Source organism: Grampus griseus (assembly GCF_964374135.1).
Source record: "Grampus griseus genome assembly, chromosome: 11".
Lineage (NCBI taxonomy): Eukaryota > Metazoa > Chordata > Mammalia > Artiodactyla > Delphinidae > Grampus > Grampus griseus.
In genome coordinates, this window is record NC_139005.1 from 101941772 (window position 1) to 101966963 (window position 25192).

The 25192-nt window shown below is 62.4% G+C and overlaps 1 protein-coding gene across 1 annotated transcript in view; it reads right to left on the reverse strand.

The window, feature by feature from the left end:
* Window positions 1-1961: 1961 nt before the first annotated feature.
* Window positions 1962-25192, reverse strand: part of BRD1 (bromodomain containing 1) — a 34678-nt gene continuing 11447 nt past the window's right edge. The window contains exons 3-13 of the mRNA XM_082665503.1: window positions 24440-24596; window positions 19454-19585; window positions 18950-19078; window positions 18301-18613; window positions 16566-16826; window positions 11385-11879; window positions 5296-5431; window positions 4763-4890; window positions 4337-4446; window positions 3996-4150; window positions 1962-3363 (exon numbers count right to left, since the gene is read on the reverse strand). Of these exons, the coding sequence (XP_082521629.1) occupies window positions 3180-3363; window positions 3996-4150; window positions 4337-4446; window positions 4763-4890; window positions 5296-5431; window positions 11385-11879; window positions 16566-16826; window positions 18301-18613; window positions 18950-19078; window positions 19454-19585; window positions 24440-24596 (2200 nt within the window). The 3' untranslated portion in view covers window positions 1962-3179. The remainder of the gene's footprint in view (window positions 3364-3995; window positions 4151-4336; window positions 4447-4762; window positions 4891-5295; window positions 5432-11384; window positions 11880-16565; window positions 16827-18300; window positions 18614-18949; window positions 19079-19453; window positions 19586-24439; window positions 24597-25192) is intronic.

A 25192-nucleotide genomic window follows, 5' to 3' on the forward strand; every position in this document is an offset into this window, starting at 1 on the left:
AGAATACTGCTCTTTATGGTTGAGCAGGCATTTCTGCCAGTGGGGAAGGTGTGGTCGATGCAACATGCAGATACACAACTCGCAGCAAGGGGGAGAGAGGGGGCCAAAGGGCAGAAAAACATTGTTTAAATTTTTTTTGTCTTGCCATAAAATATGAATTGCATTTCACAACAGGAAAGCTCTGTGCTTACGTCAAAGGCCCAAGCCCCATCAAGCCTGTGGCTCTGCCGCCTTCCACATGGTCCAAAATGGCTGCTCCAGTTCCAGCCGCCACATCCACATTCCAGCCAGCAGGAGGAAACTCCTCCCACGTGGAGGACATTTCCTGGAAGTGATGCTCCCAGGTACTTCCCATTCATCTTGTCTCCTGGCCTCACCTCACTGCAAGGGAGCTCCCCTGGGGGTCCCAGGAGGGGCCGGGGTCCGAGCAAGGGTGGCAAGATCTGACCCCACAAGTCTGTGGGGTGCAGGGGTGTGTGGACAGTCCCTCCCCAGCCTGGGGCCAGCCCCTGGTTTGGGGGAAAGGGTTTGGGGGAGACCTCTGCCCCCCATCCCCCAAGAAGCCAAACCCACCTGGTCCAGGAGTGGGGAGTCTGCCCTACCCGCAGAGCACGCCTGGAAGGGGGACACCGAGAGGACACGTCTGGGGTGGGGGACCCCAGAGAGGGCTTGTTGGGGGTACGTGAGGATCCCTGTCTGCTTCGGGGAAACCCTGAGTGCCGCCCACAGAACTGGGGAGGAGGCCACACCGCGTGGTTGGACCCTGCCTGGGGGGACAGGGCCGGGAGCCCCAGTCACACGATGAGCACCGTCTACACTGCCTTGGACACGAAACGCCCCAGCGCCGGGCTGTAGTTCTGCCCCTGCGCTGGGAGCTGGATGCCGGGGCCACGCAGGCCTGCCACGTGGGCACTCCGGAGGCTTGGGCCCCACTGCTCAGACCACAAGACCCCAGTGTCCCCCAGAGTCCCCAGCCCTGCGGCCTCAAGTCTGCAGGGCCAGGGCCCCAGGCAGCGGGTCACACGGGACTAACTGCAGGTCTCGAGGAGAGACCACCGGCCTCCCGGGGGGCTGGGCTCCAGCCTGAGGCGCCCCAGTGTCCCTGCTGGGTCCTCGCCCCCAGCTGCCCTTACAGACCCCCCTGCGCTCTGAAGCTGCCCCTTCTGCCCACCTGCCCAGAGGCCCTCCAAGAAAGAAGGAAGCCACAGCCAGGAGCCCCAGGGCCCCCGGGGCTGGATCCAAGAGGGCAGTGGGAGCCAGGAGGTCCTGCTAAGGACGCGGGGCGCCCTCAGCCCCACCTGCCAGGCCCCTGCTCGGGGTTGGGGCCGCGGCACAGCCACGCCCTGGGTGGGGTCGGGCGGCCAGTGCTGGGTCGAGTGAGCTTCTGAGACGGGGGCTCCTTGGGGCTGCCCCAGACTGGCAGGGGCCCCAGGTACGGGTGAGGAGCTCCCGGGACACTGACTTCAGTGCTGACACCACAAAGCCCCAGGCGAACGGGGACAGGCTGGACGCCCGCCCAGTGGGCCCGAGCGGCGGCAAGGGCCAGCTCCAGCAGGGCGGGCTGAGCTGAGCGCGCAGGAGGCCCCACCAACGAGCCCGGACACGTCCTGGCGGCCAGGATGGCGGGGCTCCGTGGAAACCACAGCAGCAGGACTCGGCGCCAGAGGACGCCGCCAGCAGAGCTCAGGCCGCGGCAGCCCCTCGCGACCTTCAGCGTGACCGTGACTTGGGACAGTGGGGGCAGAGGAGGCCCCAGGTGCAGCTCCAGGCTCCGGCGTGAAGACCCCGTCCCTCCATCCCTCCCGTCCCTTCTCCGACCACAGCCGGGGGCCTCGCCCGCGGTGACGTGGCCCCAACAGGCCTTCCTCGAGGACCCCAGAACCACAGCAGAGAGAAAGCGTCCGTCAGACACGGGACAAAACTATCAAAGGAAGATGTTTTATTTTCAAGTTTCTATGGAGATGTTACAAACGATGCAGACTTAAAAGAAAAAAAAACATTTAAAAATTTTAAACTACCATTTTAAAATAAAAATATGATTAGGTAAAATAATAAATAATGACATCCCGCGACACTTTGAGATGAAGGTGTGTCGCGTGCCTCGGCTGCAGGGACCCTCGCCCAGCCCCGGCCCGGCCGCCAGGCTGCACGCCCACCCGGCATTCTAATGGTGTAGGAATGAAAGGGACACACCGTCCAAATCTTGACTTTATTTTTTAATATAAAAAATGCCATTTTGGAAACCCACCCTACCTTTTCCCCTAACATAATGCTTTACCTCTTAAAAATAAAAAATAAAGTACTAATTCTATATACATCACGTGTACCATACAAAAATGTATCCAAAGTTTCTATTGCTACCAAAGTGTTCTAAATTAAAACAAGTTACAGAAAGCCCCTCATTGTAAACAAAAGATTACAAGTTACAAAATCAAAGAACACAGCCAGAGTCATTTGTACAACAACCAACACATCCTGCTCCCGAAGCAAGTTGGATTTTATGTCCTGTATAAAACGCATATCAATATACTTCTGCCAATTTATCTCTCGTTATAAAGCAAATGATACACTTTCTACAATAAATAATCCGCTGGGAGGCACGCCCGTGGGAGGCTGGCGCGGACAGGCGGAGGCTGGCGCGTGGGCGAGGCTGGCGAGGCCCAGAGGAGGCGCTGCCCCAGCCCTCACGGGGGCGGCGGAGTGTTTTTGGTGATTTGCAAGTGATGCGCGCGGCATAAGTTTATTCTCCACCTCTTTCCACAAAGTACCATTCAAAATAATGTCATTTTCTTTCTTAAAATACACATTTGTCATTGTAAATTTACATCCCGTCTATTAAATAAGTGGTACTCTGTGTAAAGAGCATGATTTACAAAATTATTAAACATTCAAAAGTCTTTAAAAAAAAAACAACAAAAAACAGCTACAGATCAAAGAAAGTGAGGCCGGCAGCGCCCTCTGGAGCGACCCGTGAGGGGCACAGAGCTGCACTCGGGGGACGCGCCCACGCCATTCACAGAGCGCCCAGACGGGGATGATTTCATAGAAAACTGGGAAATAAAACCTCCCCCTCCCTGGGAGAAAGAATTAAACTACACCTAAAAATCAGAATAAGTTAAGTGGTGAACAATATACAGTATGTACAGCGTATCGACACTATGGACAAGGCCACAGCCGCGTCAGTCTATGTCGCTGAGGTCACTGGCCGGCTCCCCGTGCACGCGGCTCAGGTGGTTCATGGCACGGTCGAAGGCGATCCTCACCGCCTTCCGGATGCTGGAGTTCCTCCCCTCCATCATCTTCAACTTGTCTATCGTCTCGTCAATGCCAAGGGGAACCATCTTGGACTTCGGGAGCCACTGCCTTTGAAGGAAGAGAATGCACTGTGAGGATGCGCAAGCGTCAACCTGCCCCTCGGCCACCGCACACACACCCGGCCTCCACGCCATCGGGCACTTCAGGCCAAGCGGCATCACGGAGAGCGCCCGAGCACGGGATCAGTGGTCACCTCCTCTATCAGCGTCACTTCCCGGGGGGCCGCTGCAGCCCTCGGCCGTCCACGCCACACCTGAGTGGCCACCACGGGGCACACGCACACACACAGACACACGCACGACACGTGCACTCACACGGCAAGGAGTGGAGGGCAGGGCCACGGGTCCGGAAGACCCACTGAGCCACAGGGAATGCAGCAAGGGGGTTGCCCGGGTCAGGGGGCAGCAAGACACACAAGCCCAATGCAGCCGCACGGGACACTGCGGCCGGCTCCCCACCGAGCAGCCTCGGGCACAGAAAGGGCCACAGTGCGGAGGACAGACGAGCCCGGCGCCAGAAGGGCGGGGGGGCAGTTCCCGCGGGCACTCAGGTCAGGGTCTGGACCGCGGCCCGTCGGGGGCCAAGGCAGGGGCATCCGCTGGCAGAGCACAGGTGTCTGGGAGCCCGTGGGAGGCCCGTCGGGACCACACGGACCCACCCAGGGCCCGGCGGGCACTCACCAGCTTCTCTTGTTGTCGAAGAACAGGACGAGGAAGAGCTTTTCGTCCGCCTTGGTCTGCATGTGCTCGCCGACCTTCAGCACGTCCAGCGGCGGCGCCGGGATGGTGACCCCGTTGTGGTGGCCAGGCACACGCGGCATCTTGGGGTCGATGATCTGCCGAGGGAGGACACGGGGTCGCGGCGCAGCCCTCGCACCCCGTGCCCTGGAGCAGGCCAGGGCCCGACGAGAGGGGGTTCTCAAGGAACTCTGCCCACACCCCGACACCCCCGTGTGCGTCTCCCAGCAGGTGGTCACAGGACGCCTGTCCCCAGGGCCCGGGGACACGGCCACGTGGCTCACCAGGGCCGGGTACGACGGGTAGCCGCTGCACTTGGCCCACACGACCTTCAGGGGCTCGAGGACGGAGGCCGCGGCGTCAGTTGAAATCCACATGCTGTTCTGACCAACTTCTGAGGAGAAGAGGGAGAGAAAGGAGTGAGAAGGGCAGGGCCCCCAGGACCCAACACGCTGCACAGCTGAGGCCGCCCCAGGGTGGCAAGACGGGCCTTGGGGGTGCGACCGGCCCGGCCTGAGGGCGCGAGAGCCCGGGGGAGGCAGAAGGCCGGCCCAGCGCCCACAGTGGTGCTTAGGGCCTCCGCACCCGCCCTCAAGCCGCGACTCCGAGTCGCCCTGCACCCCACCCCTCCCCCAGCTCTAAGGCCTCCGGCCCCCAGGTCCCCAGCATCTCCCACTCCGCGCACAAGACGGTGGCGGGCGTGGACGCACCAGCCGCGATCCGGGCTGCCTTGGCGTAGTTCCCGTTCTCGATGCAGGAAATCAGCGCGCTGCGGTCCTCCAGCGTGTGCCTGCGGACCAGGGCGGGCTTGCCCCGGCCGCACGGGGGCGCGCTAAAGCTTCAGGAGGGAAAGAGGGGCCCATCAGAACCCGGCCGCGGGCCCTGCACGAGGGGAGGCGGGGAGGGGTCAGGAGGGAAGGGAGACGGCAGGGCCGTGCTGGCCACCTTTTTTTTTTGGGCCCCACTGTGTGGGATCTTAATTCCCCGACCAGGGATCACTCCCGGGCCCGGCAGTGAGAGTCCTAACCACTGGACACCAGGAAATTCCCAGCCACCAACTTGGTAAAGGCAAGACTCGGCAGGAAAACACCAAGTATAGACGTCACTCAAGTTAGACTTCTATGGGGTTTGCCTTCCCACTTCTGGTGAAATTCTACAAAGCAGATCACTGCGGAAGAGACACTGCCCCCGAGGGAGGGACGGAGGGAGGGCGGGCGGGAGGGCGGCTCGGGGCGGGGCCCACCTGGAGTCGCAGAGCGGGCTGCTGCTGGAGGAGACGCTGGACTCGGAGGCGCAGCGGCGGCGGGGCGCGGCCGTTCTCCCTGGGGCACCGCCCAGCTCCTGCTCGCCCCTCGCGGCCCCAAAGCCATTGGTGAGCCCTGCAACACAGGCGCACGCGGCCCTGAGCTCAGCTCCCCGCGGCAGGTGCCCGCACCACCACCATCTCTAAACCGGGGACAACGCCAGACAATCGCGCCCTGCCCACCCCAGCACCCAGCACGCTCAGAACACGGGGACAGGGGCACAGGGGGCACCTAACGGAGATGACAAGGCACGGCGAAGTCAGGGCACACTGGTCTCCAGAAGGTGCTCTTAAAAACAGGCCCCACAAAGGCAAGGAGGGCCTCCTGCGACTCCTTCCTGGACGGTCAACGCCCGCCGACAGAGGCCCCAAGTCTGGGCGGGGGCCCCCGGGGGGTGGGGGGAGGGGAGCCATGGGCTTCTGGGGGATCAGCACGTCCATGTCTAAGGAAAACCTTCTTTCAAAACAAAGCACTAGCAGGAGCCCCCAAAAACGCTCACGACCTCCTGAAATCCAAGACAAGCGTCTCGTTCACGTGGGCGCCCTGTGTCCAGACGCCACCGAGACCACCAGCACCAAGGCACACGGGTGAGGACGCGCCACCAGGGGGCCAGAACCCCCCAGCAGCCCAACAAGCCAACGGCTTCACCTTAGCACCTGAGAAGTGTTTCAATCGAGGCAAATCTCAAAGCCAAACCACACATCCTGCCCCCAAAAAGTCTGACGCCAGCAGGAGGCAGGAAGGACACCCCAGGTCAGAAGGGGCCGCGAGCTGCCGCCTTTGTCCAGCGCTGCCAGGCCCAGCCCGGCCCCTCTGGGTGCGGCGGCTGCAGGGAAGGCGTGTTTTTTCCCCAGAAAAGAATCCCACTCCTCGTGCTTCAAAATTTTTTAAATCCATTTTTTCAAAAAATGTTTGAAGTAGTTAAGCCGGATTACAGGGGATTCTCATCTGCTTCACGTTACTTTCCTGCAAACAAAGGGAGGTGAGTAAACCTAGACAGACATCCGCGGGCAAGTACAAATGCAGGAACAGAGCGCGCTCTGCTGCTCCCGAAGAGAACAGAGCCCCCGACTCTCCCTAAGCGAGCCAGTCAGACGTCCTGCTCCATCTCCGTCAGACCTGACACCACTAGCTACAGGAAAAGCTTAGCGTTGTCCGTTTCAAACCTAATTCACATTGTACCTGCAGGCAATGGCGGGTGCTGCACTCATTTTCAGAACTTGGACCAAACCACCTCAGGAAGGCAGGCCCATGAAACAGAGCGGCTGGGCCAAGGCTGCGGGGCTGAACCATGGCCGCTTCTGGTGGTCCCAGCCCGTGGGGCCCAGGTCCACCAGGAGGGGCCACGCTCACGCAGGCGCAAGCCCAGCACCAGCGCTGCTACAAGATCCCACCTGTACCCCCCGGGGAGGGCCCAGGACAGCACCCGACACTGGGCCAGGTCCAGACGCACCGTGTGGCGACAGCCCAGGGGTCAAGGTCACGCAGCCACCAAGCTGCTCCAAGCACAGCCAGCGTGGACGGCCTCCCCCTGCGCCCAACCTCCCGCCGGCAAAGCGGGCTGCCCATCCGCCTCTCCTGGCAGAGCAGGAAGAGGGGCCCTAGAAGGTGACGGGGAGTCTCACCGCCTGTGACAGGTACCCGGCGCCTGGGAAGAGCTGGGGCGAGCAGTGCATGGGGCCTGCCATCCGCGACCCCCCCCATCCCAAGGCAGGAGGCGGCAGCCAGGAATGGCAAAAGGAAGGGCAGCGCGCCCGTCACAGGACACGCGCGGTGAAGGTCAGACGAAGGACAGGCCTCCTGACTACAGAGAAAGGAGAGGGGAAAGCGGCCCTGGCTCCAGGGCACCGAGCAAGCCTGCACTCATGTCGTCCCCGGGAGACGGCACAGGCATCACCCACATGGCACGCATGGTGACAAGTGACACCAGGGGAGAAGACCCAGAAGTGGGGAGTCCTCAGCTGGGAAACAAGAGGACACACGCCTCCAGGGTGACCAGCTAGTCACGTATGGTTTTCCCCGTGTCACGCACTGAGCAGCAGACAAGCCCAAGGGCACGAGGCCGCGTGGCCAGAGCAGGGCCAGCCTCCGCAAGCCACCCCACGCCACCCAGAGACCTGCAGGGACCTGAAATGCCACTCGGTAGGGCAGGGTCACAGGTCTGCACAGAAGTGGGCCCAGAGCCACAGGCAGACACAGGTGCCCCCGCAGTGCCTCCGAGAGCCAGGTTAGTGCCGGGTGAAAAGTGCCTTCAGGGACCGGCCAACGCCCCCCAGACATGAGCTGCACCCCCAGAGCCCCTGGGGATCAGGGCTGACGCCTCGGGCGATAGAGGAGGCACCCCGGAGTCGAAACTCCCTTCTCTGCCCCAAAGGAGGGCATGCCGAGCAGGGAGCCCCGGCCCAGCTGCAGCTCAAGGCCGTCCAGGCGCCCCCAGGCCTCCCGAGACGCGGGTCATTAGTGGCTGCAGCGACCTCCATCCTGAACGCCTCGCACCTGCCAGGTGGCAAGAAGCCTCCAGGTGCTCCCACAGGGGTGCCGGGCACCCGAGGTCCACCCCACCACGCCCTCGCCGGGCCGTGAAGACCTCCTGGACGGCAGCCCAGCAAGAGGCACAGCGACAGGAGCGGCTGCGCCCCCTGCCACCACACGGTGTGGACGCAAGGGGTCCCCTCACACGACACAGTGCCAGGGCCAGTGGGCACAGGCACTGCAGCCGGCCTGTCGGAACAGGGGGCATGCCTGTTATTTTGGCTCCAAGATTTTATTTTTACTGTTGGCAACAGAATTGCATTTTTTATGCGTTTTTCCACCTTTCAATAAAAACACAGAAGCACATCAAGTAAGATCCCAACACCCTGCTTTTGCCCAGACCGGCTCCAAGAAGACGCAGCAGCGTGCAAGGCTCGCCAGGACGCCCAGCACGGGACGCCCCCAGGCCCGCAGCCAAGACGTCCGCTCGTGGCGACCAGAGACAGAACTGTGCCTCCCCGAGAGCCCCGGGACGAGCGGGAGAAGAAGCCAGAGGAGAGACAAGCGAGGGCGGGCGGGCCCGGCGGGAGCCAGGAGGCGCTAACAGCAGACAGCGAGGGGACACGGGGCTGATGCCACGTGGTCCGGCACCGCGTGTGGCCTGCACAGTCCTTCCCGAGCCCAGCGCCCAACCCAGAGCCCCTGGTCATCTCAGACCGGTCCTGTGCCGGCCGAGGGCGGGTCAGAAGCTCTATCCACGCGAGTCATCTGTGGACGCAGCACGCTCTCCAGGCACCTCGGCCCAAGGCTTCCTTCTGCATCGTCACCCTATCCACGGGGAGGCCGAGCGACGTCCCAGCCAGGTCCCAGACAGCTGGAGGACGGGCGCCGCCCCGGCACCTGCGGGCTTCTGGCTGACTTACAGAGGGGCGAGGGAGGGGGGGGGCACGGCTCCTCCGAGGGCTGCTGTTTGTGTTTTTGTTTGGAGGGCGGCTGAACGGATGCTTCCAATGTCATCCACAAGAACTGGGTGAAACGCAAGGGTGCAGGGACCCTTCTGCGTTCCAAAATGACCGCGTTGCACAACTCCAGTCCAAGGTAAGAGAAAATAATTAGGATTCAAAGAGTGAACTACCCAGCGTGTTAGTAGTTAAAACGAGAACCTGGAAACCAGCGAAAAAGCCGTTCAGTCGGAACGCAGGCCCCGCAGAGCAGCCTCCTGCCCGAGCAGCCTGCAGACACGGCGACAGACGCAAGCGCACACGGCCCGCCACGCGCACGACGGGAGCCGCGCGCAAGCATCTCAGGCGAGGAGACGGGCAGCACGGTGTCCTGGCCTGGGGCCCACGAGCCAGTGGTCACAGAAAGAAGCCGGGAGACCACGCAGGGCCTGGCGGCACTGCTCCAGGAGCAGCAGCCAGCGTGCCGACGCCGCCCGCGGGCGCTTCCGAGGAGAGGCCTGAGTGCCCGGAACGAACAAGGCGGGGTTCACCCTAACCTGGAGGCCTTGCAGCACACTGTGGACACCCGCGGGCTCCCTACGAGGCAGAGCACGCAGACGGACCCTTGGAAAACAGAGGGTTCGGAATACCCCAAATCCCGAGACTGCAAAGACTGCCGCTCGGGGCAAGGGACCCGGCCGCGGAGCCCACGAGACGCCCGGGCGACGGGCCAGCCGAGGGCCGAGCAGACACTGAGGACTCACCGCACACCACTGCAGGCACCGCCGTTCTGGAATGGGAAGCAAAGGGCTCCGTCTGAGCCAGGCCATAGGGGTCGACACCTCAGACGCGCCCCGGCCCTCATGCAAAGCCTGCGGGAAACTCCCGGCCTCAACCATCACCACTGAACACCTGCAAGATCCTCGGCTCAGCCGCGAAAACCGGAAGGAGCGGACGTGATTTTCTACACACGGAAACCGGGAGGAGCGGACGTGATTTTCTACACACGGAAACCGGAAGGAGCGGACGTGATTTTCTACACACGGAAACCGGAAGGAGCGGACGTGATTTTCTACACACGGAAACCGGAAGGAGCGGACGTGACTTTCTACACACGGAAACCGGGAGGAGCGGACGTGACTTTCTACACAGGGAAACCGGGAGGAGCGGACGTGATTTTCTACAAGGGACCTTTGGTGAGGGAGTCCAACAGGGCCCCGAAAGCCCGGCGGTTGAAGGCCCATGGGGGGCAACGGTTCCAGAAGAACAGCCGGGCGGCGAGGGCCACGTCGGGGCCTGGCAGCCCACCCCCCGGACACCAGCTTCGCCAGGGGCCCCTGACCGCAGTGCCCTGCGAACGGTGCACCAGAACACGACGCCCTGACTCGCCTCCCGGTGCAGATGCCGGGACCCTCCAGTGCGCTTGAAAACCAAGCCGAGGCTCTTTCGCTAAATTCGGCCGAGAAAGGCCCCAGGCTAGTTAAGGAGCCCCGAGCACTGACACAGGCTCCACTGTATCTGTACCCTGGACACACTCAAGCAGCTGGCAGCACTCAGAAATAAAGTTTTAACAAATTATCAAAAAACACCAACTTGATATTGATCCATCGAACTAAAAGCACAAAATGTAACGTTTCAATAACCCTAATCACGTGTGCAAAAGTTTACTGTGGAAGGACAGCCAGCCAGGCGACACACCTCCCCGCACGCCGGGCTGCAACCGCCCGCCCCTCCAGGGTGGACGCCCGGGACCGAGGCACCCAGCCGGCCCCACGAACCCGTGGCTCAAACTGAGTCAACCGCCGGAGGAGGAGACGCACTTCTCTGCCTGGATGCGGCAGACAGAGCAGCAGCGGACACGAGCCGGCTCTGGTCCACGTCCGGGACCAAAGGGAGCTCAGACCGCCCCCAGGAGACAGCCCCGCGGGCCCGCCGCCGTGGAGGAGCGCTGACGGCAACCGGCTAGGCGACCAGCACAGACACCCCTCGCCTCCTGGCGGCACGGCTGGAAACTGGCTCTGAGAGAGCGGGAAGGTGCCTCGGCAAACAAAGCCGGAGGGAAATTCCTGGCGCAGGGCCAACACAGGGGTGTCTGGGTGAGTGAGTTAGACGATTAAGCCGTAAAAGCTTAGTAGCAAATGAGAAACACTTTCAAGTGTTATCTCAGCAGGAGATAACCCATCGTGGGTGTACCAACCAAGCCACACAGGACAGCGAGAAAATGTCAAAGGACGCTTTAAGCAAGTGGGTGACACGCCGCATTTAGCCCAGACCCTGTGGGCCTCAGAAGGGAGGCCTGCGGGACGCCCGCCGTCACCTGCTGCACCTGGACCCAACCACACGGACAGCACAGCCAAGCGCCAGCCACGCTCAGAAGGCGGCCTGGGTCCAGGCTCTCCAAGGGGAGGGACAAGCAGGGCCCCCAGCCCCCAGGCCCCCCAAGGTGGCGCCACCTCAGACTTATGATTCAGGGCTTCTCAAAGCAAAACACCATCTGTCTTCTTACGTGGACAACAAAGTGCAAAACACCGAAGCTGCTGGCACCCCCCACCCCCCACCCCCGCCGCCCACTCCCGCCCCGCCCCGAGACAGAACGCGGCCGGCGCGGCATTTACCTGTGTCCAGGCGCTTTCCCGGGGACCCCTCCTCCACCTCGGAGTCGCCGCAGGTGCTTCGCGACCTTTTTCTTGGCTGCAGAAGAGTCTCCAACCTCGGAAGGACTACAGACAAAAAGGTTTTGGTCCCTAGCTGAGGAGAAGTTGGCTGGGTTTCAGTGTTCTTGGCAGACTTTGGGGGGCTTACACTTTTCGATTTGCAGAAGAGAACAGAAGTGCGTCTGTTTACATCGCTTGATGGCTCCGCCACCGCGGAGGCCGCCGCCGGCGCATCGCCACTACTGGCGAGGGTGGGCTCTGGAGGGTGTCCGATTACCAGTGCGCTCTGAGTGCAAGTGCTATGTGATTCATTACCAAATGTGACTCTTTTGAATAGTTTACTCTGCTCTGGGTTGAGTTCTACTGGTTTGAGGGTTGGTGGTTCTGAATTAGTCTCCGAGTTTGAAGGAAGAGGTAATGCATCTGATGGTTCAAGTTTAGGGGGAGATTTATCTCCTGAAAAAATTATAAATAAAGTGATTTTTGAAAACTGATAATTATAAAATCTATTATAAAACTTACTATAGATGTGAAGTCCACCAAAATACTGATTCAATCAAGGAAACACAGCATCACACACAACTGTCTGCGAGCAGCCGCGCGCTACCCTGTGTGCGCTTCCCCGACACCGAGGCCGCGGCGCCTGGCGCCCAGGTGTCCAGAGCTACCCTCTGAAGACAAGCCTGAGGACCACCGCACGTGCGCCAGCGTCATCATTCGAGTTCATGACAGTTTCTGCAATCAACATCCACTTACCTTGAGGAAGAAAAATATTTCACGTAACTAAGGGGCTCTAAGCGGGCATTCCCACAGTCCTGACCTGGTCCACAAGGTTAGCAGACAGAGGAAACAGCACGTAGACCTGACTTCTGACCAGGGCACTCTAAGTCGTGTCAAAACCAGGGAGTGGTGAGTGGCTGCGAACGATCCAGGAGAGCAGGAACACTTCCCACTCTGTTCTCAGATACACTAACTTCTGTGCCACCTCCAGAGACATTACAACCTAAGTTCTTTCTCCTAAGTCTGACTTTAAATACAAAAACACAACCTCTGGACAAAGACTGTTTTAACCTCTTAAGAAAAAGGCTTTAAAAGTTACTAACATGGGAACAAGACGCCTGAGAGCCGGCCTGTCAGCCCCGGGCCCCGAGAGGCTGGAGAAGCCTCCCCAGGGAGGGCTGGCCGGGGCGGGCACACCCTCTGGGATAAAGCCACCGAGGCTGCTCTCCAGGCAAGGCGGATACTGGCTTCAGGACGTATGACATAAAACCAGAAGACACTAAGTAGTACGTATCATCACAAAGTACAGTTTCTATTTTATGAAACCTGCACATCTCCCCAAAACCGTCTAGAACACATAAGGTTAATATTTTAAATCCAAAGTCATTCTGAAAATGAAAAGCTACACAACTTCTAAGGTTCGTTTACATCTCTGAGCAAATGTTTCGAGAATTCTCCCAACTTATGGTGAGGAGAGCCTGCCAGGCTCGGAGCCCAGGAGGGTGGCACGGAACTGCAGGAGCGCTCTGCCCAGGCAGCTGTGGTCAGGCTCTGCCCCAGAGGGGCCTTCGCTTTCAACCGCCGCTCAAAGCCTGTTAAGGCACGTGACAGCGACGCAGAAAATGAGCAGAGCGCCTCTCCTGGACCACAAGCTGTTAGAAGCGTCCGTTTCAGGAGACACTGACTCATCTTGCGCATGTGTGGAAACGCTAGGGCCTGAGGCCCACTGCTGGCGCGCGGCTGGTAGGGAACCTCCCCCGCCCGCTGCTCGTGACCACGTGGGGAACACTGACCAGGTGGGAACTAGGGACATGCAGAGTGACCGCTGGGAGGCTTCCTGTCACTCACTAGGAACACCAAGGGCATCTTCCCAGGGGTGGGGCCCTCCTCCCTCCCTTTCCCCCACCCGCCCCCGGACCCACAGGGGTCTCGTGCTGACCTGACAACAAGGTGTCAGCATCTGCCGCAGCCTCGGCAGGCAGGGGGACGCAGGGGTGGCAGTGCCGCCCCCCCCCAGACCCCCCCACTCAGCAAGCGGGCTAGGCGACCTCAGGCCCCACCCCCAGGCTTGGCCGCTCCTGCTGGGGCAGCCGCCGCCCCGCAGCCCCCCGCAGGCGCCCACGGCCCTGGCCGCCCACACACGAGGCCCCGGACCACGTGGTCCACAGCGGACTGCGCCCACACCCAGCCTGTGCCAGCCGCGGGGAACGGGGGGGCTCTTCAGAGGGGCCACCCGACCCTCCCCTCCCTGAAGGCTACGCTATGGCACAGGGCCCTGCAGTCTGCCGGGGCGGCTCACAGAGGCATGTCCCAGGCCTCTGAGGGCCGCGCAGATGCAGAGTGGGCGTCAAGGACAGAAGCTGCTCAGGTGACCCGGTGCAAACCACCCCCACCACCAGCTGCGGGACCCTCGCAGGCCACTGGCCCCAAGCCTCCGTGCCCTCGTCCGTCAGACGAGGACAGACAGCACAGTGACCAATGACCCCGCCGCGCTCGCCACGCTCAGAGCAGGTGCCAAGCAGAGCCCTGGGGGGGGGCGCGGGGGTGCACACGGAGCCGACATGAGAGCACAAGTCCCTGTACAGTCACTGGCTGCGAACAATCACGCCGCTTAAACGCTCGTGAAAAGCGCTCGATTAACTTCTAGAACAAACGCTCTTCGTTCGTGGCATAAACGAATGCAGAGCACCTGAAATCCTGTTCACAGGAGCTCATCACACACAGAACAGCCCGGCGGCTCCACTCGAGGCACCCCACCTGCCCCACTGCTTCGGGGCATCTGCAGGGCAGCTTCTCCACCGTCCACACCCGTGGCGCCAACCCGCCCAAGAGACGCTTCCAAAGCAAAGCCACAAACGGCCCGGGGACCCAGCGAGGCACCTGTCTGGACGCCGTGCCACCGACCCTCCCGAGTCAGGGGCCCCTGTCCTCACTCGAGCCTCCAGCTGACCCTGGCAGCCCCTCTGGAGCCTCCAGGGAAAGAGACGGGCGCAGGCTTAAAACAGCGGAGAACCCGACACTGGACCAAAGCCCCGACAGCTAGAGGCAGAGGCCCCTCAGCGACCCAGGCCCACAGCCTCGGCCATGCCGTCCTCACTGCCCTGCCCGCACCCCCCAGCTGCTCGACGGAAACCTCACCGTGTGTGAAACCGACGACCCGGGCACGAGGCTCCCCGGCTGACGGCCCCAGACCAGCACCGCACAGACGGGCAGAGTCCGCGGGCGCCCGCCCCAAGGTGCGCGGAGCCCCACGCCCGCCGCCCCTGCCTGGCGCCTGACGCCAGCATCTCCTCCCTGCTCAGGTTTCCAACAGAAACCCGTGAACATTAAATCACAACTAAGACCGCGTTTGATGTTGAGAAATCACCACTCTTTCAAGCGCGACGGATCGATATCGTGGTCCTGAGTCTTTCAGAAGATTCTTGAGTTTTGCCCCGGGACGGTGATCCCAAGTACACGTTTCTACACTCGCTCACAAACGGCTGCTTCCGCCGCCTCCACCAACCTCTGTGTCAGCCACACGACTCCAGCCCCAATGTCTGGAGGTCACGCCGCTTCTTCACGGGGGGCGCCCCCCACCCTCCCTGACAAGCCCGGCTGTTTCTCCTCTCCACCCACACCTCTCCTTCCACGTGTCGCTCCTAACCAGCACGGCTCCAGGCCTCCCTGCTCACATCTGCCGGCCGCGCCTCCACCTGCTTCCTCCGATGTGGGCCAGCCCCACGGAACAGCGAGAGGGGCCGCCAGGGACGCCTGCCCAGCAAGAGAGCTCAGAAGCTGATGGCGGACCAACCTGTCGACACATTCTCCCCCCAACCCACTCTTTTGCACAAGAAGAGAAACGCATGCCCTCAGCCGGAGGGGCAGCTCGGGCAGCGGGAAGGGGCCAGCTGGCAGGCAAGCAGGTGCCCATGCCAGAACCCACGCTCCAGGCCCACCCTGCACCCCGAGGACCCCTGAAGGCACAGAAGGGGGCACAGCCCGGGAACCCAGGTAGGCCCGGCTGTCGAAGGTCCCCTTGGGCAAGAGCTCCTCAGAACCAGAGCCCCAAGAGGCAGGGCCGGCGCAGGTGGTGGCAGGGAGGCTCCCCCAGACTCTACGGACCTAACGTAACTCCCAGAACCCAGGAGAAGCTGCAGAGCCTGCAGCTGACAGCGCAGCCATGCACACAGAGAGGCCATCGCGAGGAAAAGTCTGCAGGAGTGACTCAGGGTCGCTCTCTAAGGGAAGAGAGCTCAGGGTTCCAGGTCCTTCCTGCCCCACTGCTGCCTCAGGCAACTGGATAAAAAAGGAGGGGGACACGCAGGACACTGCTCCGCCAGAGGGACGCCCAGCGCCAGCCCACTCATGGGCGCCCATGCAGAGGCACACGCGGTCACCGCCAGGACGTGGCAGGTCCACAAGGCTGGCACCCGTCCACAGCACACCACAGTTCTTTTAAAAAGATAAGCTGTAGAACAACCTGGCGTCTGGTTTGATTAACGTCTTTGTTATTCTTATCTGGACACGGTGGGGAAAAAAATCAGAAAGACCGTAAAACAGCGGCCAACTGCTGTGCTCGCAGGGAGTCTGACTCCACGTGTCGCTGCCTGAAACGTGCTGACCCTCAGGTGAGGCAAGGAGAGCATGGGGGGGGGGGCCCTCGGCCCGTCCTAGAGCTCCAGCCCCCGGAGGGCACCTCCCAGAGCCCAGGCTGAACTGGCGTCCACGGCCCGTCCTGCCGGGGAGGGGGCTCCTCTGGGCACGCGTCCGGCCCAGCCCTGTGCCCCACACGCTCGGCCCACGACGGAGCACGGGAGGGACCTTCGCACCCCCCAGGCCCTCCGCCCTCCCAGAAGCGAGTCAGTGAGGGCTGAGCGCACCCCGCGCAGGTCACCAGGCACCCAGTGCAACGACTCTGCTCCACTATCCTGACCCAACACACAGTCGTGCCCCCCGTCACTCTCCAACCACCCTGGCAAGGCTGCGGACGACATAGACGGTGCTCCTGAAATAGTTTTCCGGAACCAAGCTGAGAAAAAAGTCTCATTCCATGCCCCAGACTCTCGTTAGTGCCCAAACGCGGCGCGGACGGCACGGACGGCCCGGCGTGTGCCCGGAGGTTTCCGAGCGCTCCTGGCCCGCGCCCCCGAGCGTGCTTACCTTCCTCCCCGGTCTCCTGCCCCAGCTGAGCACCGTCCTCTTCAAAGCCTGCAGTACCTGACTCGGCGGCCGGGGGCTGGCTGTGCTGCTGGCTCAGCTGGCTCCGAAGGGCGGCGATCTCCTTCTTCAGCAACTTGGCCCGCTTGCTCCGCGACCCGCTGGACTTCATGGAGCACGTAAGGTCCAGCATGTCCAGCAGCTCCCGCAGCTGCTCCTCCAGGACCATGTGGGCCCTACTGGCCGGGCTCAGCAACCTGTCCACTGGAAGCAGAGGCACGGCCATCAGAAGCCTCAGGCCACCCGGCCGGCCCCACCGGGGAGCCCCGGGCCCCCATCTGCGCGTGGCGCCCACAAGGGCCGCCGCCAGGGGCGTACACTGGAGCAGGGGCGGCGCCCAGGGACGCCGAGCCCTCCTGCTGAGACCAGCCGCCCAGGCCAAGCGAGGACTCCGAGAAAGGGCCCAAGGGAGGTGTGGACTCCCCGAGGGCGCCAGCGTGGGGCGTCTGCGCATCGCGACTGGTGTCTGACCTCAAGTCTCAGGCCCAGGCTGCCATCTGGCTTTTCTAAAACTGGGCTGCAAAATTCACAGATAATTTGGAGTTTGGGGCACATTTACTACAAAAACCGCTAGCAATTTCCATTTCAGCCAAACACCAAAATTCATAAAGCACAGATTATCTTAAATCAGTGAGAAGCGGGCAAGAAACAAAACAAGTCTACAGAAGCCCCTGCAGATAAAACTGGGACAAAAACGGCAGCGCGCGGCCACCCAGACAAAGGAACACACCTCCCCCACAGGCAAACCTGTTACTAAAGCGCCACCTCGTCCACGAAGGGAACGAGACGACGGCATAGGGAAACACAGCAGAAGGCATCCCGACAAAAGCCCGCAGGTAAGAAGGTTCACGGAGACAGAAGGCAGGTCGCTTGAGGAGCTCACCACAGCGTCTGGCCCGCCCTCGTGCACCCCAATGCTGAAGGAGGGGCGGGTTAGACTTTGCATCCCTAATTCTATCCTCAGTGAAACCTGGGTGCGGAAGCATACGCAAGCACTTGTGGTGGCTCGCCCGGCTGTTTCCTGCAAGGCCCGACCTCCACAGCCCCGTGCCCCTGCCCGCCCAGGGCTCCTGTGGGGGCAGAGCCGTGCAGCAAGGCAGCAGCTTCCAAGGGTCGGACGAGTCAGCGGACGGCAGGCCCCCCAAGGCCACGGCGCAAGGAGTGCACCGCCGGGGAGAGGGCCCCGTGGCTGTGCCCTGCTAACTTCCAAGCACAGCGACAGCCTTGCTCTGGCCACAGACGCCCTCCCAAGTCCGTAGGGCCCACATGGGCCCAAGGCCCCGGCTACACTGCTTCCTGGTCTGTATCAGGCCGACCCAGGCCGTCCTGCTCGGGGCCACAGGCCACGCGTCTCTCTCAAGTGGGACCCTGAAACGTGGCTGCCCTGAACAGAGATGCACTGACTGTGAAATACACACCACGCAGCAAAGAGGACATGGGAAGCCAGTGGAGGCGACCCTCCGTAATCTTTATGTCATTTACACGTTAAAATCGCCACGAGACACGGTGGGTTAAAAACACGTCACTAAAATAAGTTTCGCCTGTTTTCCGCTTTTTCATGAGGCTACTAGGAAGCCTCAAGTCAGTGTGTGGCTCCCACCCCCTTTCTCCTGGGCCTACCCGCACGGCGTCTGCGGGGGGAGCACCCTCCCGCCTGTTCCCGGACAGCCGCGCTTACCGTCGTCCCAGGAGAAAGGCCGCCGGGGGGCCGCGGGGGGCCGCTCGGGCAGGTGCATCCCTGAGGCCTCCTCGAAGCCGACGCTGTCGGCCTGGCGCCTGGCCTGCCTGAGCACCACGCCACCCTGGTCACGCAGCCGCACGGCCGCCCGGTAGAACACCGTGTCCTTGGCGTTGTACTTCATGCAGTTGTCCACGATGAGGTCAAAGTCCTCCTCCAACTCCCTGAGAGTCCGGTACCCTTGCGCTTCTAACCGTTTCCGCATCGTGGCAAAGTCCATAGGGTGTTTAATGTGATCCAGATAATCCGGAACCTGATTCCAGGGAAGAAAACAGCCGTTTACAGACAAAACAGGATTCATCCGTGCTACGTAACCAGCACAGCTGCCACGTAAGGCAGCCCCACGTGCACATACACACATGAACACGCACACACGCAATGCTCACACAGTACCGAGCGGCAGCAGTGAGACACACCAAACTGAAGCCTGGGTCCTTCCAAGGACCCTCCCAGCCAAGGCCCCTAAAGCACAAACACAGGAACCCGTCCCCTGGCCGGGCAGACACGCACTGGGAAGGGCTCTTTCTTCATCCCTTTGGTCACCGCAGACATGAGGAAGGACGGGGAACGCGAGGGCGAGGACACCCACCTCCTTCAGGCTCACTGGCTGGGCAAATATCCGGGCCGGGTCCTTCTCCTGCAGCTGGTCCAGCACGGAGCGCAGCAGCACGGTGAGCGGGGTCAGCCGCAGCTCCAGGGCCACCTGCTCCAGCTTCACCTGGGGGCCAGCGCACGCGGTCTCAGGGCCCGAGGGGACCCTCCCGCTGAGAAGCCACTTATTCCTGCCTCAAGCGCTCAACACCGCCCTGTGGCCGACGTGGCCCACTTTACGGGCACACACGGCGCCCCTTCCTGCCCGTGCTTCCCGGGACCGCAATGGACACCACACCACCCCAGGCCAGCCAGCCTCCTTCAAGACAGGTCAGTGCCACCCCCCCAAAGCCACTGGCACCCAGGGCGACGGTCACCCGGCCTGCACCCCTCACCAGGGAGGACGGCTTGGAGGAGGCAGGGGGGCGGGGACTGCGGGCCCAGGGGACAAGCAGCTGCACGCCCCGCCCCGCCCCCGGACGCCCCGCCCCCGCGGCCTCACCTGCTCCCTCTTGAGCTTCTCGCGCTTGCGCAGGAGCTCAATGAGCAGGCGCGCGCGCTCCAGGTCGTGCCGCAGCCGCTGCCAGTACTTCAGCTTCTCTTTGGCAGCTTGAATCTCCTCGTCGTTTTCTCTCTGAAGAGAGGAATGGAGTCGGCCTCGTCCCCCGCACAGACCCGCCGAGGAAGGGCTCCACGGCCCAGGCGCCATCTCCCCAGCGTCTCGGCCCCGCGCACGTCCTTCCTGGGGACACGCGTGCGCACCCTGCCAGCCCATCTCCAGGCCAGCGCTGGTGGGGAGGGATGGGGCTGAGCAGCGAGGGCTGGGGACCAGGGCACGCCGGTGGAGAGACCTGGCCGCCCGGGCGGCGCGCCCTCCGGGCAGCCTCGGCTAGGCGCTCCCAAGACCCTCGCCCAGCCAGGCCGCCCAGCCCTCCCACGCACACGTCCTCACTTCCTTCCCGCCCCAGCGCTGCGCAGGCGCTCGGGCCCTCAGCGCGCTCCTCCCGGAGGGTCAGGACTGCTGCCCGTCCCCAGCCCCAGGCGCCCACCCTCTACCGCCTGCGCCCAACACCACCAGGAAGCCCACGTGCCCAGGCTCAGCCCACCCGGTGCCGGCATCTCAGCTGAAGGCTTGCCTGACCACAGCTCCGGGAGGAAGGGGCAGTCGGGCTCCTCACCTTCCCACACCAGCCCCGCTAAGGCTTCCAGCGGGTGTCTGGGGCCCTCCCGATTACAGCAGTCCCGAAGCCGAGTCCGACTTTATGCACGGGGCTCCCCTTCCCTGTTGCCGTCGTGGACACACGCACCTCCAGCCTCAGCTAAGGCAGCAGCGCCGGCACTGTTGCCGGAACACGCGGCACAACTCTCAGGCCCTCTTCTCTCCCCGGTCCCTTCTGCCCCTCGGGTTTCCACCCCCATCCAGACAGAGCGGAAACAGCACAGCCAGCAGGCGGGGTCCGGCCCCCGACGCTTATCGCAGTCCTATCCCAGTCCGAAGCCTGAACCTGGCAGCAGGGGGCGCTCTGCCCCGAGGGCGGAAACGGTGAGGATCAACCCTGAGGCCACCACACAGGAGTTGACACTGCCCTCTAGGACCTTGGAGTCTGAAGGCAAAGAACCAATGACGAGTTGCAAGGCACCTCTCTTCTCGCTCTACGGGGAAACGCAGCAGAGCGAGGCCCAGGAGGCCGGGTGCGGGGACATGGGCTGGCCCTGGGCCTCCTCTCCGCCAGGCGTCCTCCAGGCTCCACCAGATTCCAATCACTGGGCTTGTTTTTACGTTATCTGAAATTCTCAGGCATCAACCAGGAGTTAACAGTAACATCGGCTGTATGAACAAAGCCAGTAAATAAATACATTGAAAGGTGGGCTTAGAAAACCAAATTCCCCAAGAGCATCTGAAAATCACCTTGTCCGTTAGTCTGAAACAGACACTGAAAATATCAGCTAAAAGGATGTTTAGCTGATAATGAGGGAGAGGAAGGCAGGTAAGCCCCAACAAGCCCCTGGTGCCCATCTGCTGTGCGCACTGCCCGCTACCGCCCGGCTGCAGGGCTGAAGGGCCGCCAAGGGCGGCTCTCCCCGTGTACCACGGCCCCACCACGCAGGAACCACTGGCAGGACCTGACTGAGGCCCACGCCTCTTCTGCACGAAAGGGCCTGAGTTTCTGACTCTGCTCAAGTGGTCTTACTTCACCTAAAACCAACCCTGGAAAGTTCCCTAAACTGGGGCGGTAATGAAGCCATTTCTGGTTCCAAAAAACTCTCAGGAAAGAGGATCTTAGAGGACGGCTTGCAGTCGAGCCGAGGTCCACCCAACACAGGAGGGGAGGACACCCACCGCCTGGAAGGGAGACGCCAAGACCCCCCCCAGGGTCAGGACCACCTAGGTCGGATCAAAACCCTGTGCTGGAGGCACAGGGCAGGCCAGCTCTGCGGGGTGAGGCCCTGGCACACGCACCCGACTCCCCAGACATCACCAAGGGCCTAAAGACCCTGAGGGACAGCCACCCCGGCCCCTGAAGCTGACGCCAGCGGCAGCAAGGCAGACAGCGAGTGGCCCTGCCCCAGCAGAGCAGGACAACCGTGTTGTCCCAAAGCCACCAGAGAGCGGACAGGGGACGCTCTCCCGCCAGGGGGCGCATCGGGGTGAGTGGGCGGGCATGCTCGCTCAAAGGCAGGACAGGAGGGACAGGAGCCACACCCCACCCCAGCACTCGCTGCAGGCCCTCACCCCCAGCAGGCTCTGCAGGATGGCGGAGGACAGGCTCCAGGGAGGGTCACCGCCAAGGGGACCCGCTCTCAACAGACCACCGAGGAGGCAGCACCCAACAACCCTAGGCGCCTCGTCTGCCCCAGGCCAGCTCATTCCATCTGTCTGTCTGTCCCCAACCAGAAGGCGGCCACGGGAGGGAAGGGCTGCACGTGCCCTCTTCCAGAGCCCGGCTCAGGGCTAAATGAGTCAGCTTAACCTCTAATACCAAGTAATTTTAAGGTTTCAAAGAACATCAAAAATCACACCAAGCCCTGAACGTCCCGTGTGGAACATTAATGTTTCGGACGTCCGCACAAGTCAACCTTTGCTAGAACGCGATGGAAGAAGGAGCTGGGTGCCGCCCTTCCACCCGTCCGCCTCCTGTCCTTCCCACGAAGCGGGAGCTCACGCCCCCAGCGTGGCGGGTGGCAGGCCGCCCCGCGTCCGTGTCCCTGCCCACACAGGCCACACAGCTGGGCTCTGTAAGACCCAGTCAGAGCCCTCTCCTGGCCAAGCCAAGGTACACCTCAGGGCTCAGTGTAAGTCATAAGGACCCAGATCTCTGTGGTTCCTCCCAATTCCTTCTGCCAAGAGAGCTGACGCTTCCCTTTCCCGTTTCCTGTGGGTGAATCCTCCCATCGTTACAAATCTACCTCGTGTGGGGCAGGATGGGAATACAACACGACTGGTCTCGAACCCTCGTGCCGGCCTCCTGAGAGCACATGCTCCACCAGGAGTGACCCTCCCACCCCGCTCCCCTGAGGTGCAGGCAGGCCCCTCGCGTGCACACGCCTCCAACCCCCCAGCTTCCTGCCCCCAAACCCAGCCCAGGTCCCACCGGCAACCACATAGGCCCCGGGCCGCCACTCCCAGCGCGGTTCACCCTGCGCCCCCCCAGGGCCCCGAGACGAGACTCCTGGGGCTGCATTCTCCACATCTCCCATTTCTCTGCCGTCACCCAGGCGAGGACGAAGCCCTCCGTCCTGCCTCGCTGCCCCGATCTTGCGACACCTGCTTACCCGCCACCCCAGAGGCCTGCAGACTCTGGGCCCCCGCCCCCGCCCCCCTTTCCTGGAGCTCCCGAGACAGCACCCAAGCAAGCCAGCTGACCTCAGTTCCCATGGTTCCAGCCCTGCAGCCTCCTGAACGGCCCCCAGCCCACAGCTGGCCCTCCCGGCCCACGGGCACGTGTTCCGACACAGCCCTGACCGAGACCTGAACTCCAGGCCCGATGCAGAGGAGGGAGGAGCGCGCAGGGCGCCACTAACTAAGGCCCGGGTCTGACGGAAGGCTGAGGGTGAGCCCCAGGGGCCAGGCCCCCACCGGTGAGCACGGGCGCCCCCGGCCCGCAGGGTCGGCAGCACGACCAACACAAGCAGTCAGCGGTCCTGACGCTGGATGGAGGGGGCAGGCGGGCGCGGGACAGCTGAGCACCCGGCAGGCCAGCAGGGCTCAGGACGCGGCACCTCCCGGCCCCTCTGTGCGCACGTCCACCGTAGCCACAGCCCAGGGCTCAGGGAGCCGCTTGGTGTGCAAGGTCCACCCGAGCAAACAAGGGCGGCAGCACTGCGTCTGCACAGAGGCCTGTGCCACGTCTCGGGGGAGGGGACTCAGATGGCACTGCGGGCACCAGGACCCCCAGGGGAGAGACGGCCCCAACAGCACACCCTCGGGGGCAGCGGGTCTGAGAAGCACACCCTGTAGCCTTGCGGTGCCTCCTTTCCTAGGGATGGAGGAGGGTCGGGGACACGGCCCACCCCACAGAGGCCCAGGATCTTAACGGTTCCTCTGGATTCCAGAAAGCCTTAAGACGTCAAACTGAGCGTCTAAGTGTGTTAGTAACGTTCAATGACCTACGCTGTGAGCACGACAGGACTGGGAAGATCGAGAGAAGGGGCTCCCTAGCAAGGACGTCGCCGCTGGCGAGGTGGAGAGGGCAGCGCTCAGCCCGGGCCTCACGCCGGGACCAAGGAGAAGCGACAGCAGTCGGGAAGCAGCAACTCCTGAAACACCGGGATGAAAACAGCGGCTGATTCCCTCAACGTGGGGACCCCAGGGATGGGGACCCTCACATCTGCCAGGCAGTTCTGCCCCGACCAGAACTCAGCGGAGGGAGCTCCCTTCACGCCAGGAACCCAGATGCCGGACGCAGCGCCCGGGCCCCTCTGACTGATGATGCACAGGGACAGACGGCAGAGCCTTCAGGGCGCGGCGGGAGCCAAAGCGATCCAACGGGAACCGGTTGGGGGGGCCCCCGCTGTGCGCCCGAGTCTAGAAGGCTACGCCCTCAGCACACACGGGCAGACGACTCTTGCTTGTTTTGGGGCATCGCACAGAGTCGACCCCTTCCTTTCTAAATCCATCCTTTCAGAGAAACGCTCTACGACACCAGATGGGTCTATGAACGCAGATCAACCGCTAAGACGTAAGCGCTATTCTGGTTTTGTTCTTTGCTCCCCCCCTCACTTGTCTTGGCCCTCGTCGCCCTCGGCATGGCCCCCAAGTTACATCGCTCCCGCACGGCGCCCCCTGTCCCCTGCTGCTCCACCCCCGGCAGGCATCCCAGCGTGCAGAGTCGGGAAAGAGGCAGACGGAGGCACTGCCTGCACCCCCCGGGCTAACGCCGGCACGCGGTCCCCTGGCCCGAGAGGCCGGCCACGCACCTGAGCCTGCCTCCTCCGAGCTCCTCGGAGGCACTGGAGGCTGAGGGACACCGGGGGCGCGGGCACGTACCTGCTGCGTGTTTCTGTGGGACTGCAGGCTGGACTGGAGTCTGCGCAGCAGGGGGGCTCCGTTCCTCGACAGCCTTTTGAGGAGCCAGTAGCTGTGGGCGCGCTCAACAAACTGCTTCTTCCGCTGAATGGCCACCTGATTCGCAATCCTATTTAATCTAGAACACGGAAAAACTCAGAGTTTAGCTGTAAAGCAAGACAATGGTGCGCTCTCATCATGGAAACGAGAAACCACAGCGTTACTGTTAACACACCGCGTGCATCCCACCGCACCTCTCAGCGGCGGTGCCCTCACGGCCACCACCGCCTCCCTGGTTCTCCGCCTACCCGCAGGCTGCGTCCACCCGTGGTCACTCCAGCGGCCCTTGGAGCACACGTCTAAGAAGAAAAACGGGTGGAGCCCTGGGTGTTTCCGCTTCCTCTGAGTCGCACATCCACACGCACCGACCTCCACCAGGTTGTGGCCGACCCTGCAGAGTCACCCACTCTCACAGGGCTCGGGGCCGTGGCGCCCTGGTCCCCTCAAGAGGGAAAGCAATGGCATAAATGGAGGCAGAAGCAGCGGAGGGGGGCAGCTACCCTTCCCCAAAACGACCGTGAGCGTCCCCAAGCCGCCTGCGACACTCCACCCTTTCAAGGACTGCAAAGCGTGAAAGATTTGTAACAACACTTGCACGAGGGGACGCGAAAACGGCGTAAAACCCTTGGAAGCCAGCAGGACAGCTTCCTGGTCCCTGCCGTCACCCTGCTGCTG